General features: G+C 45.2%; 1 protein-coding gene across 1 annotated transcript in view; it reads right to left on the bottom strand.

The window, feature by feature from the left end:
- Positions 1–12,714, bottom strand: part of ADAM17 (ADAM metallopeptidase domain 17) — a 57,256-nt gene extending 44,542 nt beyond the window's left edge. Inside the window, exon 1 of the mRNA XM_056124700.1 lies at positions 12,443–12,714. Coding sequence (XP_055980675.1) covers positions 12,443–12,539 — 97 coding nt within the window. The 5' untranslated portion in view covers positions 12,540–12,714. The remainder of the gene's footprint in view (positions 1–12,442) is intronic.
- Positions 12,715–21,924: the final 9,210 nt, after the last annotated feature.

Genomic DNA, 21,924 nt, shown 5'->3' with positions numbered 1-21,924 from the left:
TTACTGGGCCCGCTCGAGCAAATCGACGATCAACGGGAGGGCCTTTACCTTTTACCTTTTAGAGAGATAGTACAAGGATTAAGATGCTTGCTGGCACATAGCCAACCCTGGCTAAATCCACAACACTGTATATATGGTCCCCTTTCTTACTCCTAGCAGGGAGTTAGCAGGAAGCTCTGAGCACACCAGGGTGTGGCACAGAAAAACAAAAGGAAAATAAAATCCAGGGGCCTGAGCAATAGTAGACAGGTAAGGTACCTGCCTTACACGTAGCAGATTCAGTTTCAATCCCTCAGCATCTCATACGGTCCTCTGAGTACCACCAGGAGTGATTCCTAAGTGCAGAGTCAGGAGTAACCCCTGATCACTGCCAGGTGTGGTCCAAAGGCAAACAAACAAAAACCAAATTCAATGACTATCTCCCTTTTCTTACCTCCAATTCGTTCTTTCCTCAATTCCTTAATTAATTGTGATGTGTAAGACATTACTGACAAAGAGCATTGAACAGAAGAAGGTTAGCCCAAGGATGGTTCACTGGCAAAAGGCTTGCAACCACAAGGGCATGAGTTTGATGCCTGGTGCTATCCACAGGCACCAAGCATTATCCCAACAGCTACCCTTCGTAGGATCCCAGGCACTACAACAGTGTGTGTGATATTCAGCACATCAGAGAGAGAGAGATATGGAAGCAGTGCTACTAAAATGTGCAACCCTTGTCAAATATCACAACTAAAAAGCATATACGCATAGAGGCCAGGAGTGTGACACCCCCATCCTCCACTGCACCATAAGCACATGTGCAAATACCACAACTAAAAGTGTACAATCACAGGCAAGCAAAAGTATGCAAATACCAAAACACCACAACCAAATATGCATTCAATCCCTACGATAAAAACAACAAAGAGAATGGAAGGGGGAAGAGGGAATGACAGAAAAATCACTGCCACTCATGCAGAAGAGATAGATGACGCACAGGAAATACCAAAGTTCATAAAGGGTCTGACTAAACAGTAAACAAAATGTCAGCAAATATACTTGCTGGGTGCCTGCCACCTACTTGAAAAATTTCTTTTCCTGGAATACTAGCTGCATTTTATAGATGAAGAAACAACCTTAAGAGCATGTAAGTCTGGGGGTATGGTGCCACCAGCAGGTCACTCTGTTCCTGTGAGGCAAGTGCATCAGGAACCTGATGGCACCTTCAGACTCTCAGATACCCCAAAACTGCTGCTGTGCCTTTGGCCAGACCTCAAAACTAGGGGCAAAGTTTACCAAGAAAGTAAACGGCCAAAAGTTAGGTATGTGGGAGACACACCCACAAACCACCTCCAGCTCAGCTATATAATTGGAGTCATGTCCTCTCTGGTTCCTAATCAAACCGCTTAACGGCCACAATCCCAGAGACTCAGAAACAAATCTCGAAACCCAACGGCTTTTGGCAGAAATGTGTCCAGTTCCTGGAGTGGGTTGCAGGCACTGGGCCACTCCAGGTGGGAATAGGTTTCGTGCCTTGGCCTGTCCCCCCCTGGCGGCCTGGTGCCCACCATCCTCCAGAGGCCACTGGACAGTCAGGTTTGAGCCCGCAGTGATGAAACACGCAGGGCCTCACGGAATGGGGGTGGAGACGGCCCTTTCCTCTCCAACCCAACAAGACCCCAAGTCGCCGCCCAAGAACGGCCTCACTGGCTCCTGATCAAGCTGCTTAATGGCCATGATCCCAGAGACTCAGAAACAAATCTTGGAACACAGTGACTTTTGGCAGAGATGTGTCTGGACTCCGCAGTAGATTACAGTCGTCGGGCCATTCCAGGAGGCAAAGGGTGCTGTCCCTCTGCCTGCTCCCCCTAGGCGGCTCGGTGGCCGCCATCCTCCAGAGGCCATTGGACAGTCAGGTTTGGGCCCTCAGTGATGAGACACACGGGGTCTCACGGGACAGGGGTGGAGCTGGCCCTTTCCTCCCCGTCCCCACGAGACTCCGAGTCGCCACCCACTAACAGCCTGTCTGACTCCTGATCAAGCTGCTTAACGGCATGATTCAAGAGACTCAGGAACAAATCTTGAAACTCAGCAGGTTATGGCAGAAATCCCTCCAGATTTAATTGTCAAAATTTCGGAATTTCAAAATTATATGGCCACTAATGCAGCCAAGCGACATCATATGTTATTCATAACCAGCAATAGAAAACAAATTGTCCACTGTTGCCTTTTCAGCACATCTGAGTGTTCGGGTAAAATCCCAAATAATATGGTGGGTCTGGTGTCAAAATATTGAATGTAATCAAAATAGAGAGAGAGTAATGTGGAAATCATCTGCCCCACAGGTAGGGGGAAGAGTGTGGGATGAGGGTATACTGGGGTTTTTGGGGGTGGAGAATGGGCACTGGTGAAGGTATGGGTGTTTCATTGTATGACCGAGACTTAAACCTGAAAGCTTTGTAACTGCTCTCATGGTGATCCAATAAATAAAATTATAAAAAATGGGGGAAAAAAGGAAGGTGGAGTTCATGCCCAATTCAATCAGCTTATCAGTGGCTGAATAAATAGCAGTACTCCTACATTTAAAAAAAAAGAGCATATAAGTCATTTCTCTAATATCACAAATCTAAAAGAGCAGAGGATTTAAATTTTAACCTGTCTGAAAACTCCAAGTTTTATTGATGTCATACTTTTTTTAAGATCTTTAAAAATAGCCTGTCTCTCCTTGGACATTCTTGGTTTTCCACGTTGTTTTTTGTTTTTTAACTTTTTTGGTGATGCCAATGACCAAACTTATGTACTTTGTCACTGAGCTACATCCCCAGTCCAAAAGTTAGTTATACTTTTTTTTTTTAAACAGGGACCACTCCTACCAGTGCTGAGGGGCAAACCCAAGAACATATACATGCTAGACACATGCTCTACCACTTGAACTGTCTTCCAAGACCTGGTCTCCAAACATGATTCCCACTATCTGAAGCCCTTTGCTTGCTAGACCTTTGTCTAAAACATTCCTCTCAACAAGATAATAAAAACTGTCAAAGGAAGCTATGATTTATTCATCACAGTATCCTCAAGTCTTAATACCCAGCACAAAATCTTGCACAAAACAGCACTCCTATGTTCAAAGTTGCACAAATTCTTAGTAGTGAAATACTGATATCATCTTTTAGCACTCAACTTCCCTATAACAAGTTGGCACATGACTCAGTTTCATTCAAGATCATAATCACTCTTAGTGTCTGTAGAAACTTAACCTCATTTCATTGACAATAATATAAGCCAGTAGTTCTCCAAGTGCGACCCCACACCTGTTGCATCACCCAGAACTCATCAAAAATTCCCATTTTCATGTTTCCCCGCAGTTTACACAATCAGAAATTCTGGGGGTAAGGACCAGAAATCTTCAACTTTCCTTCCTCATGCTGCTAGTGCACACTCAAATTTGTTAAAGCAATAAGAAGCAGAGAAACAAAACACAGTGAAGGAAAAAGAACATTAAATAGAAGCTGAGCTTTGCATCATTTTAATGAACAAAAATCAAAAACAAAGCAATAGCTAGAAACAGTAAAATCAGAGTTCTTCCAAGTATCAAAAAATAAACCAGCAGTCCAGTTCAAGAATCCAAGGATGTAAGGATTACTCTGCCTGACCCAGAGGTGCTCAGGGGCCTCCAGGATTGCGCGTGGCAATGCTCAGGGAAAATACACAGTGTCCGAATCAACCCAGGTTAACCATATATAAGGTATGCACCTTGGTCTCTAGACTAGTCCTCCAGACCCTGCTATTAATAACGATATGGGAAAATAAGTCTAAGAACTTCTGAGAAACATTTTAAGAAAAATGTTAAGAATATGGGGAAATAGCTGTATCATAATACTAAATAAACTAGGTAATAAAATTCCATATAGCAAGGCTGGAGAGATAAGTTAATGGGATGGGACACATGCTCTGCACTGCATACCCCATGCTACAGGGAGCCCTGAGCATGAGCTGGGAGAAGCGACTGAGCACCACTGGGTATGGCCCAAAATAAAGCTGGACACCAGTTTTATGTATGTTTCCTATATTAAGCATTTTTAATATGCTGCTTGCTAAAGAAACAAAATGCTGAACAAGCTTCCATTGTAGTTTATTCTCTCTTAAAATTTACATTATCCCAGGTCAATGTCCTAGAGACATTACAATTAGGATAAAAGCTCTCTCTTCATTCAGCCACTAGAATCACTGTTCTAGCTCCTATCTTATCACTTGCAAGTCACCTCTCAGACACTGCCCAGTTTTTGTTTGCTTGTTTGGGGTTTTTTGGGCCACACCCAGTATGGGCCTACTCCTGGCTCTATGCTCAGGGAACATGTGGTACCGAGGATAAAATTAGGTCAGCTGCATGCAAGGCCAAATATCTTCATGCCTGTTCTATACTTCCGGCCCCAAAATCAGTCTTTTTTTGTTACATTTCGCTTCCAAAATTCTAAATTTTGGTAATCTCAATTTTCTGCAAATTTTCTATCTCCCCCATAGACCAAGAGCTGATCCTTTAATCATATATTCAACTCTCAATAAACTTAAATATAAACCTCAACTTCTTACAGTAAGAGTTTGATAGTTAATACTAGACAATGCTACAAAAACACTCCCTAATGGTTGTGTTCTTGATTTAAAAAAAAAAAAAAAATTCCACAACAGGGCTGGAGAGATAGTACAAAGGGTAGGCATTTGCCTTGCATGCAGCTGACCCGTGTGCAATTCCAAGCACCACATATGGTCCCCCAAGTTCCACTAGGAATGATCCCTAAGCACAGAGCTAAGAATAAGCCCTGAATACCACTGGGTGTGGCTCAAAAACAAACCAGAAAAACTCCATAATGGTTGCCAGCACTCTAGAATGAGAATACCTTCTTTACTTTCTATAATTTGTTCAAGTAATCACCTTAATCGGCTGAGCCTTTTCTCATTTCAGCTACCAACAAATTGAAAATGAGAAAATTCAAAGATGAGACTAGACTACTCTCAGATATTCCCTGTCCTGCCAAGAGCTACTTTCCCTCCTGTGACCTTAGAGATCCCTACGTTCTTCTTGATGCTGCTTCATCTTTTCCATCCCCACCCACCCCTTCTTCCTTCTACTTCGCACATGTGGCGCCTTTTTCTCTTATCCACCAAACCCCATCGTTTGATATATTCAACAAATCTGAGTCAATACAGATATAAAAGAGAGGGGAAAATACTATGACACTGACAGGGGAAAAAAAAAATCTCTTCAAAATTTATTATAAGGCCCAGTGGGTAGGGCATTTGCTCTGCATGTGGCCAACATAGGTTTGATCCCGGGCATCTCATATGGTCCCCCAAACACTGCCAGGAGTAATGTTTTTTTCTAATTTTAGTTTTACAAAGCTGTCCATGGTTGGGTTTCAGTCATACAATGTTCTAACACCCATCCCTCCACCAGTGTAATTTCCCAGAACCAATGTCCTCAGTTTACCTCCCACTTCTCCAGTCATCCCCCACCCCTGCATCTATGGCAAGCACCTCTCCTCTCTCTCTCTCTCTCTCTCTCTCTCTCTCTCTCTCTCTCTCGTTTGCAATACAGATGCTGAAAGGTTATCTTGCATATCCCTTTATCTACTTTCAGCACTCAGTTCTTGTCCAGAATGATCATTTCCAACTAATGTCGTCATAATGGACCCTCCTCTATTTAACTACCCTCAATCCCCCTGGAGTAATTTCTGAGTGCAGAGCCAAGAGTAACCCCTAAGCATCACCAGGTGTGACCCCCCCAAAAAAATTATTATAAAGTATGTCCAGTGCTAAGAGAAAGGAAGCTGCTGAAAGTTGTGGAAGAACACAGGATGTTCAAAGATGAAGGCAGTCAAAGGAGGAAAGAAGAGGTTTTTAAGAGGGAATTTTTTTAGAAGGAATAACATGTTGAAATCCAAAGAAATATATAATATAGGGGGCCAGAAAGATAGTATAAGGGTTAAGGAGCTTGCCTTGCTTGTGATCCACCCTAGTTCAATCCGCAGCACTGCATATGGTCCCTTGAGCAGGACCAGGAGTGATCCCAGAACACAAAGCAGGAGTACTGCTGGGTGTGGTTCCAAAACAACAACCACCAAACTTTTTATTTTTTAAAAAAGAAATGCACAACAGAATACTCAAAAAATATTCAAGCAGCTTGGCAGGGTAGAACTACTGAACGCAAAAAGAATACCAGAAAGTGTGAAGCAGGAAACGCAGACAAAGGTTGGGCTGTGAGGGTCATGAAAACAAAAGGATTTTTCACTCTGAATAATGACAACATCAATAAATTCAAAATTGTTACTGCACTGTGAAAAATGGGTTAGAGATAACAAGACTGGAGTCTGGAAACCTACCAGGAAACTACTGAGCATCCAGATCATGAAAAGTCCAGTGGGTTTCTGCCTAGAGTGCTGCAAAGATAGTGACACCAACTCAATGAGATTATAAAAAGCTGAGTAGAAGCAGATTTAGGAGGGGATAAAGAAAAAAGACATCTGAAAGCAGAATAATTCTGGAGTTCTAGATTGTATCTTGTATTTACATATAGTTTATGATTACACTGTTAATGCACGTAGTTTAATGGGGGGGGGGGAGAGGTTACATCTAGCTGTGCTGAAGGCCCAAGCCTGGTTCTGTGCTCAGAGATTACTCCTGGAAGGTTCAGGGGGACAATCTGGGTCACCAGGGAGAGAAACCAGGTCAACTGCATGCAAGGCAGGTGCCGCTTGCCCTGTATTATCTCTTCAGCCCCATCACATAATACTTTTCTGTAATAAGTCATCATATGTTTGCAATTATACTACTAATCATATAGTAAGTTTAAGCATGGAGAAGGCAGATCTGTCATTGTATTATTTCCAACATTAACATCAATGGCAAAAAGCAGTCAATACTTTATTTCTTCTATATGTTCTCAAAGAAAAAAAGAGAAAAGCTGGACTTTCCAGCCTAGAAAGCAACTACTGGCTTTCTAGAGAAGAAGTGAAATTAACTCTGGAAGATTTAATAATTTCCCATCTCACACTTCTCTTATTTCTGAATTGTTTCATATCCAGGATAAGCTTTTATAACTACTAACTTTGGTCAATAACATAGAGGATAGGATGCCCTTATTTCTTATTCAAACCCAGAGTCAGCACTTTTGTTGGTTTGTTTGCTTTGGTTTGGTTCAGGGAGTCACACCCAATGGTGCTCAGAGGACCATATGGTCCCAGGGATCAAACCCAGGCCTCCTGCATGTAAAAACATACTTAGCCCTTTAAGACACCTCCCCATTCCCCATAGTCAATTTATTTTTAAACAATAAAAAAAGGTAAGAGTTTGAGAACACTTGTGTGCTTTTAGCTTACTGTCTCTTTTCTCTCAATGATGAATTGCTTTTTCCTGGAATACAGCGGCTCACATTCCACCGCTATGCTGCAGAGTGCCACAAATGACACTAGCAGCATCAGACTCCTGCTTCTGGTCACAAGGTGGAAAAGGTAATGCCCAGACAACTGTGTAATGTTTATTTTGTTTAGGCAGAAGACATATAAGATGTGCTTCTTGTCATCATCCCTCAAACCAAGGAGTGATATGGTCACACTATTATAGTGCAGTAAGTCCCAGGCATGGCTGATTCCTCCTTGGAACAAGGGTATGAGAAAAGGAGAGCAAAGCATCCTGCTAAAACAATGGACTCCTGGGAACTACAAACAGAATTTTATGAATTTATACCAGTTAGGATGGATGAAGTATAACCTGCTTCAGACAATACCCTATAAAAAGCTCTTCAAAAAAAATAGATGAAAAATGAGGAGGGAGAGAGAGAGAGAGAGAGAGAGAGAGAGAGAGAGAGAGAGAGAGAGAGAGCGCACGCAGGAGAGCTCTTCAGCAAGGTTATTTATCCTAAGACTCTCTAGCAAGACCAGAACATGAAACTGATCCCAACTGAAAGTACACACCCCAAGAGAACCTTGGAAGAAAATTGGTTTGGTTCATGTTCTAGAGCAGAAAAGATTACAAATTCAGGAAAGGCAGAGATTATAGGCTATCCACACTATTTGGTAGAATGCCCTGGGTCAAAGAGAAAGTACAATGAATAAGATGTTTGATCCCCAAGCACCACCAGGAGTGAACCCAGAGTATAGAGCAGAGAGTATAACTAGGTGTGGCCCTAATCCAACCACCCCACCAAAAAAAAAAAAAAAATAGAATATTCCTGTTTGGTATGCTTTGGTAGGTTGTCCTTGGGGGGCTGGGGATGCTTAAAAAAAAAAAGACTAACTGTATCATGGTAACCATATAAGAGAGAGGGATACCTCTGCAATTTAAGGGACCTACTGAAAAGCTGCCCATTCATTTCCTTGCCTCAGTGGCGCCTTTTTCTGTTTCTATATCCCTTCCAATAATTTTCATATTTTCGTCAGTATTTCCTCCCACCTAAAGGCCAGAGAGACAATACAGCAAGTACACAGTCAACCTAACTTTATTTTTATTTATTTATTTATTTTTTGCTTTTTGGTCATACCCGGCGATGCACAGGGTTACTCCTGGCTCATGCACTCAGGAATTACTCCTGACGATGCTCAGGGGACCATATGGGATGCTGGGAATCGAACCCGGGTTGGTCGCATGCAAGGCAAACGCCCTACCTGCTATACTATCGCTCCAGTCCCAGTCAACCTAACTTTAATATGCAGCACAACATATGGTCTCTCAAACCCCACCAGGAATGATCCCTGAGCGCAGTCAGGTGAGGCCCCAAAACCAAAACAAGTAAAACTTTCACCTGTATCTCTCACAAAATCAGAATTTTAAACTAATCACACTTGGGTAAGGACATCAATACTTAATTTCTCGAAAAGCCCAAAAAAGTGAAAGATTTCATTTCCACCTGCCTCTCTATTCATTCTGGTCTATACTTAACTCTCTTCATTCTATTCTAAAAACAGGTTTTCCACTTTGATTAATACAAAGATTTCCAAACTTATCTGGCCTACCGCCCCCTTTTCAGATAAAATACAACTCAGTGCCCCATGGAAATCTGCATTTTATTTTATTTTATTTTTTATTAATGAAACACCATGAGGTACAAAAATCTGCATTTTTTAAGTGCACAAACGGACAGCACCCACAATGGCATTCAAGATTACTACTGCCCCACTGGATTGTTCCAATGCAGTGCCCCTCTTCCTGGACCCCTCTCAAAACCGAATCAAACTTAATCTACACTCAGCAGAGTTGTCATAGTCTCTCTTAGAGTCAGGATGGTTCAAGGTCGCCATTTCAAAGGAAAGCAGACCAATCAAACTTCAGCCAGGTTTCAGAACACTGAGCCAAAAGGTGCTATCAATGAGAAATGAGGAAGATATCCACCAATAACCTTAAGGTAAATGTCAAAGTTTGTCTCAGATACAAATTTATATCCCTCAGCTGTGACTAATTATTTTTCTTCCACCCTCTACATCCTCTTTTATTAGAAGACAAAGGGAAACATACTTTTGAAACCGAAGTGAAACTTATACACCCCAGTAGCAACTTCAACATATTATAATCATGACTAAGCTCACATGACTTACAACTTTCCTAAATTATGCAATTCACATCAGATCAATTGAAATTATTTTGGTACGGGCAGACCAAAAGCCAGGATTCTATTATGTAGATTTTCTTCCCCTCAGAAAAATACTGTCAGGAGATGGAGAGGTAGTATAGTAGGTAAGGCACTTAGTCTTCCGGGTTCGATACCAGGCATCACATATGGCCTCCCAAACATTACTAGGTCTGATCCCTGAGCACCGTCAAGTGTAAGTCCCCTCTCAAAAAAACAGAATACTGTCAAGTTCCTAATCAATATTTAGTACTGTTGTTACAGCATAAAAGATAAATAAACTAATAAAAAGCTTTGCCCTTTACTATGAACTATTCTCTGGGCAAACTGAATCTAAACAATCTCAATTCAGACTGACCTATTCGATCTAAAATGTAGAAATTAAGTTCGGCAACAACAGACACAGATATCAAACATAAAAATCATTATTCTGAAGAAAAAAAATCCCCACAAGACACATTTATTATATGTGCTTTTTTTCGGGGGGAGGGGGCACACCTTGCAGTGCTTAGGGCTTATTCTTGGCTCTGTGCTTGGTGATCACTCCTGGCAGGGTTCGGGAGAAGATACGGAGTGCTGGGGATCAAATCCTGGTCAGCTGCGAGGGAGGCAAGCACCTTACTACAGTATTCTTTCTGGCCTCAACTCACATGTGACTCTAATAATTCTGGAACTCACTTTTCCGTTCCATTTAAAAAAAAAAAAAGAGGTCTGGTCTCTAAAGCAGCATTCTTAGCCTCTTCACAAAAGCAGAACTGGCACTTGTCCTGCATACCAATCCACAGACTGGCAGTTATGACCAAGACCACAGACAAGTGGTTTTCAACATTTTTACACCTGAGGACCTGCCACTGCTGGTCACCGCCCCAAGGTTCAACAAGAGTCCCTAGGTGTCACTTTTTAAGATGGTCCTTATTTTCCCTCTTCACCAGCCTAACTAAAAGTATGGGCTCAGGAATCACCTCCTTCAGGAAGCCTTCCTAGCTTTCCCAGGTTAGGTTCTGCGGCCCCCCCTCATGCACTCTCCTCCGTATGATTTCTTCAGCACTCCATTTCACTATGCCAGAAACTTTTGAAGATGGACAGTCTGATCCTGTACTCTCAGTGCCACACATAGTTAATGACAGTACAAGTCCATACTTTCATTTTTCTTGTTTAAGATTAGTTCTTTACCTAGTGAAAAACATCTGGTCCTGGGACAGAAGAGCAATGGCAACAGGGGTTAAGGCACTTTCCTTGCCTGTGGCCCACACCAGTTAGATTCCCAGCACTACATACGGTACCAAGGGCACTGCAAGGCAGGGTCTCTGAGACTGTCAGCCACAAGGCAGCTAGCTGTTCAGGGGAGAACACCTAAACCTTTTATACCCGTACCGGTCCACCACAATACTGTCCATTTATTTAAAAAAAAAAAAGCATGCAAAAATATGTAGTTAGCGTGACTTGGGGAGGGCAACACAACTCTGAAAACCCACCTAACGATCTGAGCCCACTGGAAATAGATCCTTTAGTACTAATCAAACCAAACTGTAAACGTCAATTTGGCGGGGTTTTTTTTTTAAAGAAAAAGATTAAAAGGAACTTAACCACAACTATAGACACGCTTCCACCCAAGTTAACATCTCCTCGTGTATCCATCGTGTAAAATCCAATTTCTCCAAGAATCCTCTACTTTTCTGCCAACCCCTCCCCCGCCCGCCCATCGCCCCAAACTGACCCAAGGGATCACTTCTTCCCTCGTTTGAAACGGCAAAGCAGGAGTTCCCAGGAAGGGTTTTAGCATCGGGGCGGGAAGCGACCTTGGCAGGCTTCGGCGGGGACCCCCACCCCCGCGAGCCCCCAATCCCAGCCTTTCTCTCCTCCTCCCAAACTATCGTCGAAGTCACTTGGCAGGTGCTTCGGCAGCTCTCGAAAAAAAAAAAAAAAGCCACTGCCAAGAAGAGTTCCGCAGTCACCACCACCGCCTTCCGACCACATAGCTGCCTAAGAGCCTCCTACGGGTTCTAGTAGGTTCCTCCGAGAACCGAGCCGAGGCCGGTCCTGGGCAGCAGGGAGGCCGACACGCAGACAGGAACACGCGCGCGCGGACCGGGCTGACGGGGGTCGTCTCCCGCAGATATACACACATACATACATACATACACACACACACACACACAAACACACACACACCGGCAGCAGTGGGGGGTCGTCTCCCGCGCGCGCGCGCACACAGACGCACACACACACACACACACACACACACACACGGCAGTCAGGGGTCGTCTCCCGCGCGCGCGCGCACACACACACACACACCCCTGCAGTCAGGGGTCGTCTCACACACACACACACACACACACAAACACACACACCCTGGCGGGGGTCGTCTCCCACACACACACACACACACACACACACACAACCCGACAGGAGGGGGTCGTCTCCCGCGCGCGCGCACGCACACACACACACACAAACCCCGGCAGGCGGGGGGTCGTCTCACACACACACACACACACACACACACACACACACACAAACACAAAAACCCCGGCAGAAGGGGGTCCTCTCCCGAGCGCGGCATACACACACACAGACCCCGGCAGGCGGGGGTCATCTTCCGCACATACAAACACAAACCCCGGCAGACGGGGGTCGTCTCCCGCGAGCGGCACACACACACACACACACACACACACACAAACGCAGACCCCGGCAGGAGGGGGTCGTCTCGTCTCCGGCTCGCCAGCCAGCACGCGCGGATCCGGCCCGAAACCCCGCGCGCCACACCCCCTTCCTGCCGGGCGCGCCCCGGGGCGACCCGAGCCCCCGTCCGCCCCCCACCCCCCACGCCGCGCTTCTCACCCAGTCGCTCCGAGGAGCCCACACCCGCCTCGTCCGGCGGTCGCCGCGCCAACACGAAGGGAACCAGCGCGCTGAGGAGGAGGACAGAACGCCTCATGTTCCCCCGCGCGCGGCCGCCGGCTCCGACCCTCTCGGCAAGCCTGAGCCTGACCGGGGCTCGGGACGCGGCTCACATGGGTGGGAGGCGGGGGGCAAAGCGGGGGGGAGAAAGGGGACCCGCCCGGCCCAGCCCCTCAAATCTCTCCCTCTCTCCTCCCGCGCCTCCTGCCGGAAGACTCCAACGCCGGGCTCCAGGCCCCCGGAAGTGCAGGCGGCGCTGCCAGGAGCAGGCCCAGCCCATTTCCGGCCGCCGCCGCCGCCGGCCCCCGCACCGCCCACATCCGGAAACCGGGCACCGCGCGGCACGCCGGGAAGTCCGCGCTCGCCCCGCCCCGCGCAGGCGCGCCGCCATGTTGCCACGCCTTCCCGGCCGCCGTTGCTCTGCTGGCGCTCCTGTTCCTGCCGCTGCTGCTTGCTGCCGGTGCTGCTGCTGCTCAGCCGTTTGCAGGCTGCGGGGCGGAGCGCGGCGTCCTGACTCGACCCTGCCGGGCTTTCGCCTCTGTCCCTAGGTGACCGCCGTCGGGGCCGGCGGCAGCTCGTGAGCAGGCCCGCAGAGGGGGCTTCCCGCCGGCCCCCGGCTCGCTCCCATCTTCGGGCCTCATCCCCGGCTCCCTCGTCTTTAGTAAAATGAGCTGGAGGCGCCGCCCAGGCTCGGGGATTGGTGGCCCCGGAATGGGGAACCCGCTGCTTCAAGATTCAGGTGGTGGGGGTCGGCCACCTTTCAGGGGCGGCAACACCCCGCGCTTGGTCTGTTGGAGGTTTTGTTTAGTTCTGTGTGTGTGTGTGTGTGTGTTAAGGAAGGTCGTTCTAAGCTGGAACAGTACCCAAAGAGGTGAAACTCTTGCACGCGGCCGACCCGGGTTCAATTCCCTAGCATCCCATATGGTCCTCTGAGCACCGCCACGAGTGATTCCTGAGTGCAGAGCCAGGACCCCTGTGCATTGCCGGGTGTGACCCAGAAAGCAAAAATTAAAAACTTGGTACACTCAAGGCCCCGAGTTCGATCCCCCGCCCAGCACCTCCAGGTGTAGTAGCCCTGCGCCCACCCACCCCCAAAAGATGGACTTTGGAGAGGGAACAGGCTGCTGCACGCTTCAAGTGGCCTTGGGCAAGGGGATCCGCCAGACACCGGCGGCCTAAAGTCTCGTCCTCATCCGTGATGGGACCTAAATTAGATAACAGAACTTGAAATATTTTACAGCCGACTTCTTTACAAGTAAGAGCACTTGCTGGGTCCTGTAGCTCAGGGTGGAGATTTCCCGAGGCCCCGGTTGGTGTTCCGTTTCGCAATCCTTTGCATAGTTTCAGCTCTCTGTAATGTAGTGTTGGTGGTTCTGGAGCATCCGCGCCACTGTCGATCGATGCATGATTGTTATTTTGGTTGAGCTGAAGCTGATGTAAGTAGGGCATCACTCGTTTTCCACTCCAAAAGTGTGCTTGCTGGAACAGACGATTTTTTCCATTGTGAAATGGTAACTTGTTGGGAGTAAAATCTTAGCCCTGCCTGGTTTGGTTTCAAGGCTCGTTGCTAATACAAAATACTCAAATTATGGTTTAAATTTCGGTGCTGGGACCAGCAGATAGGCGTTTGCCCTGCATGCACCCAATCCAGGTTCGATCCCCAGCACCCCATACAGTTTCCCCAAGTGCCCCAGGAGTGGTCCCTGAGCAGAGTCAGCCCTGAGCACTGCGGGGTGGGGCCCCCAAACCAAAAAAGGGGAAAAAAAATTTTTTTTTAATTAAATGAATTTAGGTTCTGTTGGGTAGGCCTCAGGAAGATCTCAGCATGCTTTCCCATGGTTATTTGCCATAACACGTGCAGATTTTTATTATTCGGTGCATTCATCTGAGCTGTTAATGTCTCCATGAAACATGAACAATGATGGCATACCTAATCAAAAAATTCACCTCTGCTACATATGCATTCAGTATTTGTACAATAAAAAATCAATTTTGTGAGAATCTAAGCACTATACAGTTTATAAATTTAGTAGATCTCATATCTCTTACTGTCCTCCAAAACTCTCTTGCTCATAGAAGACACTTAGCCAAGTGCCCCCCCCTTTTTTCTTTTTTCTTCCTTTCTCCCAGAAGTGTGTGCAGGGCCACTCCTGTGATTCTGGGAATCAGACAAGCTTCTCCCACCCTTTGAGCATCTCTGAGATTCCCAAAATTTTATTCTTTTATCTCCTAAGTAATTCAATCTGTGCCTCATATTTTTTTAAGCTTTCTTCTTAAATGCAAGTAGTTGCAAAGAATAACATTTTCAGCACACTCTGTACACTGAAATTTAAAATTAAAAGTCTGGACATTCTTTTAAGTTTTGCCCAATGGAGTAGAAATGACTGGGAATTTTGATAGCCCCTGTGGTATCCACAGAGATTGGTTAACCTTCAAGATAGTCCCTTCTGATCCCTGTTTCAGGATACTGACTACTTTATACTGTCAGTCAACTCCCACACTCAACCATAGCATGGTGATCATTAGCATATTTGCATACCATAAACAGAATGATGTCCCATTTGCAAGATTAGGGTCTTTGGGGGTCTTATATTTTTTGTTGTTTTGGTTGGTTGGTTTGGGGCCATACCAGGCAGTTCTCAGGGTTTACTCCTGGCTCTTGGCTCAGGGATCAATAGTGCTTAGATGTACATATGCGGTACTGGAAACCCACGTACCATCTCTGGTCCTACGAGATTCCATCTTAAGAGACTCAAGCTAGATAGTAAAGCACTCTCAGGTATGAATGAACCATCCCCCCCCAAAAAAAAATATAAGAAACAATTTTCTATCCGGGGTACGTGCTTTCTTAGGCTCTCTTGGGTCATTCCCTGGGGGAGGCCAGCTTTCAGGTCATGAGACTATTCAATAAACCTATAGTGGGGCTGGAGAGAGCACAGCAGACAAGATGCTTTCCTGACACACAAACACCCTGGCTTTGATTCCTGACCCAGCCTAAAGTTCCCTAAGCCCCACCAAGAGTGATCCCTGTGGATAGGAGTAAGCCCTGAGCACTGCCAGATGTGACCCAAAAACAAAAAGAAAGAAAAACCTATAGAGAAGAATATAGAAGAATGAAGGTCAGCAGCCAACAACCGCAAGCAACAGACCCGCCAAAAGTTCTCCAAGTGAGCCAGTGCTTGAATTCTTGAGCTTGGAGATGACTGCGGTTCCTCTGCCCAACAGCCTAACTGCAGCCTCTTGAGATCTCAAGCCAGAACCACCCAATTAAGCCGTTCCCAGATTCCTGACCCTAAAATGAAATTCAAAAGCTCTTAAATTGGGGGTATTTTGTTACACATCATCCATGTCAGAATAAAGAACAAGCTGACTGGATCCCGAGGTCCTCTCCACACTTAAAATGGTTCTTTGAATTTGGAATTTAATAAACTACTTGAGGCTTGATGATTCCATGCTATAGAATTATTCAGGATTTAACATCGGATGTCCCAAAACTCCAGGAATAAAGGCTTTGTAAATCATGGTGCCTAGATTATTTTAAACTTTCTTTAGGTATTTTTCATAACAATGTGGGATTTAAAGATACACAGCAATGCCTCTGGGTGCCATTTAAGCACATTAACAGTCATGATCCAGAGACTCATAAATGAATCTTGGAACTGAGCAGCTCACTGCAGAGATGGCTTTAAATTTTTAGAATCCCAGGAGCACGCGGCCCCACTTTATACAATTTTTTTTTTTTGCTTTTTTGTTGAATCACTGTGTGATAGACCCTTACAGACATTTTATACTTTTCATAACAAGCAATACAAAATAGATTATCTAGAATATGCCTGTGGGATAGACTTGAGTGGGAAACTTTGAAATAATGGGAAGGTGTAGTGGTGGTGGGATTGGTGTTGAAATATTGAATGTAATCATTGTGAACAACTTTGTGAAAATAAAAATTTTTTAAAAAATACACAGCAAAGTAGCAATAAAGGGTCAAAAGCAACACAGTGAGAGAACTGATCCACAAAACTGGTCTCAGGTGGGGGAGTTTGAAAGGAATGGGTCCTTGGGGGGAGGAACAGAGATATACTGCTGATGGGTGTGGTGTTGGAATTAAGTGCACTGCAAGCCATCATTGATAGTACTTACTGTAAATCACAGAACAGGTTTTTAAAATAATCTTTAAAGAATTATGATTTAGATACTGCAAGTGAATTTAAGAGTAGGATCAGAAAGATTGTACAATGGGTAAGAGACTGCTTTCACACAGCTCACCAGACTTCAGTTCCTTGCACTGAATGATTCCCTCATGCAATGTCAGATGTGGTCCCTGAACAGAGCTATGAGTAAGCCCTGAGCACTGCCAAGTGTGGCCCAAAAATAAAGAGTAAAATAAACAACAAAATAAAAGTAGAATTTTAAAACATTTTCTATAACCACGTATGGTTCAAGAATTAGTTGCCGAATGCACATAGGAACTGATAAGAGGGTGAAGATGACACTCAGTGATAAAGCACATGTATTTGCATGTGTGAAGCCCTGGGTTCAGGTCCTAACACCAAATTGGTAGACATTTTATTTAAATGTTAAGAGAAATGGCTGGCTTTGAGTTTTTTGTTCTGTTCTTCACTCATCTCATCTGTAGTTCTCCCATTAGCCACTTTTTGTCCTATACCAATCTCATCTACCCCAATCTGTTTGTGTACAACCTTTACTCTCTAAAATGCTCATTATGGGGAAAGGAGCAATAGTATAGCAGGTAAGGCACTTGCCTTGCACACAGTTGACGCAGGTTTTCTGGGTGTTTTGTGTGTGTGTGTGTGTGTGTGTGTTTTGTTTTCTTTTTGGGTCACACCTGGCGATGCACAGGGGTTACTCCTGGCTTTGCACTCAGGAATTACTCCTGGCGGGGCTCAGGGGACCATATGGGATGCTGGGAATCGCACCAGGGTCAGCTGTGTGCAAGGCAAACACCCTACCCACTGTATAACAGCTCCAGCCCCTCAATGCAGGTTTGGTATGTATCATCACACATGGTCCCCAAGCACCACCAGGATTCATTTCTAAGCACAGCGCCAGGAATAACCACTGAGCATCACTGGGTGTAGCCCCCAAAATTTTTTAAATTAAATGTTCATTATTCCTGAGCTGGAGAGAGAGCACAGAAATTAAAACTATTGCCCACATGCAAATGAGCCCACAGTGATACCTCGCCTGGGACGTGGTTCCCTGAATACCTCCAGGAGTGACTCCTGAGCACAGAGCCAGAAGTAAATTCTGAGCACCACTGAGTGTGGCCCAAAAACAAAAGTGTAAAATAAAAAAAATTCTTCTTATTCCCACATCTGTATGCTGTTATTCCCCAACTGAACAAATCTGTGTGAAACGGCACTATAGTACACTATAGTACAAAGTCATGGATCAAGAACTTTAGTTTCCAAAGTTTTACTTAGAAAGTTTTGAATAGCTTTAATTAGAAATCTATTTCAGATCTTGTAGAAAGTAAAACTAGATCAAGAAGATAACTAACTGTAAAGGCTAGAGCACATGTTTTGAAGGAGGGAGCCCCGGTTTCGCTTTCTCGCGCCTCATGGTCCTCTAAGCACCACCAGGAGAGGCCTATTAACACAATACTATATCCAATGTACCTCCAGATGTGCCCCAAAATAGGAAAATATAGGTAAAGGGAAGGAGAATTTTTGAGATTATTCACTGAACAACTAATGATTCTTTGGTGGGGGAAGAGGGTTCTTAAATGGTCAAGGAAATAACCAGGTAGACTTGAAATTGGATTTCCCTCTCAACTCCAGAAAGAGAAGAAAACCAGCCATTTCACTAAAAATTTGTCACTGTCACTGTCACTGTCCTCCCATTGTTCTTCGATTTGCTCGAGCAGGCACTGGTAACATCTCACAACAAATTATGAGACTTGTTGTTACTATTTTTGGCATATTGAATACGTCACGGGGAGCTTGCCAGGCTTTGCCGTGCCGGCAAGATACTCTCGGTAGCTTGCTGGGCTCTCCGAGAGGGGTGGAGGAATCGAACTCAGGTCAGCCATGTCGGCCGCATGCAAGGCAAATGCCCTACTTGCTGTACTATCGCTCCAGCCCAAAAATATTTTTAAAAATATTTATTTCCAAAAGTTTAGTAACCTGTAGGCAGAACCAATAGTACAGTGGGTAGGGTGCTTGCAGTGCATGCAGCTGACCCAGGTCCGATTCCTGGCACCTCGTGTGGTCCCCTGAGAACCGCCAGGAGTAATTCCTGAATGCAGAGCCAGGAGTAATCCCTGAGCATTGCCCAGTGTGACCCAAAAAGCAAAATAGAGGGACTGGAACAATAGCAAAGTAGGTAGGGCATTTGCCTTGCACATGGCCGACCCAGGTTTGATTCCCAGCATCCCATATGGTCCCTCGAGCACCACCAGGAGTGATTCCTGAGTACATGAGCCAGAAGTAACCCCTAAGCATGGCCAGGTGTGACCCAAAAAGCAAAAAATAAAAACAAAAAAAAGCAAAATAAATACAAATTTAGTGACCATATCCCTATTCTCTCTATCTCTCTCTTTCTCTCTCACTCTCTCTCACACACAGTTATTTAGGTATTTTTTATTTTAAAATTAAAAAACCTTGTTTTTAATCACAGTCATTTGCACTATCTAACCTAGATATTGCTGGCAAAGTTATCCTATGCCCTATATATTGAATGCCACACAAAATAAAGAGCTATGTTGGTTCTTTTCCTTCTTAAATCCCTTTCTCTCTCCCCTGAGATCTCAGAGTAATTGAACCACAAGAATAACTGAACAGAGAGTAGATTGAATAAAGAGAACAAATGGAAACTTGTGCTGTGCAAAATTACCTCAGGTCTGAAGTGGCCAAAAGTCATTACTCGTAGGCTCAAAGAACCAGGAGAAGTGGATATCACCAATTACCCTCCATTATGGCCATGGCCAGAGACCTTAATTGAAAACCTGTTCCATTTAGTGCCCTTCAGAAAAACAGAACTTCAATGTAGAATGTTTAAGAATCTGATAATCTAGGCTGGACTGCATGCAGGCCTCATACATGGAAGGTCTGTCTGGCTTTGGTCCCCTTGATTCCTGAGACCCTAAGTGTCCCCCCCCCCCCCCGCAAATAATAATAAATAATAAAATCTCATCATTCTTCTGGCACTTTTTTGTTTTGTAGGTTGTGTTTTATTTGGGGGCCACACCTGCTGGTGCTTAGGGATCACTCCCAGCGCAGTCCTTGGAGGTCACTCCCCACAGTGCTCAGGGGACTGTGCAGGGTTAAGGACCATCCCTGGCCTCTCATGTGCAAAGCACATTCTCCAGCCTTTCCATTTATCTTCTTTCTCTACTAGAATTATAAGAATAATTCTTAGGCGGGAGGGGGGGTGGGGGGATGAGGTGGGGGTGGTGGGAAGGATATTGGGAACATTGATGGAGGAGAATGGGCACTGGTGGATGGGTGAATCATTATTACATGACTGAAATACGAAAGTTTGTAAGTTTGTACTACCTCTAAGTGATCCACTAATAAAAAAATTTTTTAAAAAAGAATAATTCTTGGGGTCAGAGAGACAACACACTGAGTAAGACACTTGCTTTGCACGCAGCAAACCCAGATTCTAGCCCTGCTACCACATATGGTTCCCTGAGCACTGCCAGGAGTAAACCCTGAGCACCTTGGGTGTTATTCAAAAATCAAAAATCAAACACAAGGTAACATTTAGTATACATGACAGTACACAGTGTAATAAATCATTCTCACTTTCTAGTTCCAGAACATCCTTCTCACCCTAAAAGAAACGAGTCTATACTCATTCAGCAATCATTCTCCCCAGCCCTGGACACCTACTAACAGGTTGTAGTTTTGCCGTTAATCATTTTAATCATTTTACTATTCGAGGATGTAGTGTAGGATACCACGTAGCATTTAGTCACCTTAACTTTTTAAACGTTGGATCACCTAAAGCTGTTTCTGAATGTTTCATTCGAGGCCTGAAGAGATAGCACAGGAGGTAAGGAACTTGCCTCACGTGTGGCTGACCCAGCATCGCCTGTGATCCTCTGAGCAACGCCAGAAGTAAGCCCTGGGCACCACTGAGTGTATCCCCAAAACAAAACAAAAAAATCCCTCCTCTGTTTCTTCTGGCAGAGAAGCGTTGTTAACATCTTTAACCAGTGTACAAGAGAACTTGGATCCTCGCTCTGTCCCTTTTGTGCTTGTCTGTTAGCTTCTGAAGTCATTTTGTCTCTGGATTCCTCTCCTCCACCTCTTCTGCTTGTCTTACACCACGCTAAACATCTCCCTGTCTCTCATTTGCTTCTTTTATGGCCCCTCTCTCATTTTATCCTGTGGGAAAGGCAGTCAAGGATCTTTGCTGAAGAGATATCAGCGAGTTATCTGACAGGCTGCCAGATATCCTGTGACTTCCATTTTAATGAAAGAAGTTACAGACCATGTTCATTTTCTGAAGGTGCTTCCAAATGCTGTCCTTTCTGACTCAGCCCTAGAAGGGCCGATGTTATCTGGCCCTGGCCCCACAGCACATCCTTTGGATGCCATAGTTATAATGTCACCTCTAAATTCTGCTTTGTACTCTGAAGGTTTCGAAGAGCTTGTACTTCGGAGTCACACAGCATGATCTGGAACACTCCATCAGTCCCAGTGACCAGGGCAGGACTTTGGACTCCCAAAGTAGCAGGCCCTGGCCCCAGGTGTTTGTGTGTGTGGTGGGGGGAGTTACTGGGGGGAGGGAATGGGCACAGGAGGGCTTCTGCTAGACCAATCCAGGAGGGTATAGTAGCCTTAAACGCAACTGGAGAAAAAAAAAAATGCAACTGGAGGTTGTTTGTTGGCTTAAAGGGGCCAGAGAGAACAGCAGGTGCTATTACCCTGCCCACAATTGGTGCTTACTATAAGTTTATTAAACAAAGAAGTAAACTGAGGTTTTAAAAGTCCTAGAAGGCTGATTTGGAGCAAGCCTTTACTTCTACATAAAAGGGTCCTTGTGTGGGGCAGAGAGAGAGGACAGGGGTTAAGGTGATTGTTTTGCATGCAGCCAACCTGGGTTCAATTCCCAGCACCACATAGGGTCCTTTGAGCGCTGACAGGAGTGATCCCTGAGCACAGAACCAGGAGCAAGTCCTGAGAGCTGCCAGATGTAGCCTCCGAACAGAACAAACAAAATGGTTTCTTGGGCCAGAGAGATGACTCAGGGTTGAAGACCCAGGTTGGATCCCCAGCACTGCATGGTCCCCCAAGTATCTCCAGGTGTGGTTCAAGAACGTAACAAAAATGAATCCTTGACTCAAAACACAGGTTAAGAAAAGGAGGCCGGCTTGGGTGCTGTGACTGCTTGCACTAGGGGAAGAAGCCACACTAGCTGATGTATTCTGTGGCCCCAGAGTCAGGCTCTGG

This window comes from Sorex fumeus, unplaced genomic scaffold (assembly GCF_029834395.1).
Source record: "Sorex fumeus unplaced genomic scaffold, SorFum_2.1 ptg000006l, whole genome shotgun sequence".
NCBI lineage: Eukaryota > Metazoa > Chordata > Mammalia > Eulipotyphla > Soricidae > Sorex > Sorex fumeus.
Note: the sequence above shows the minus strand (reverse complement) of the source record. Positions and strands in the feature narration are given on the sequence as shown.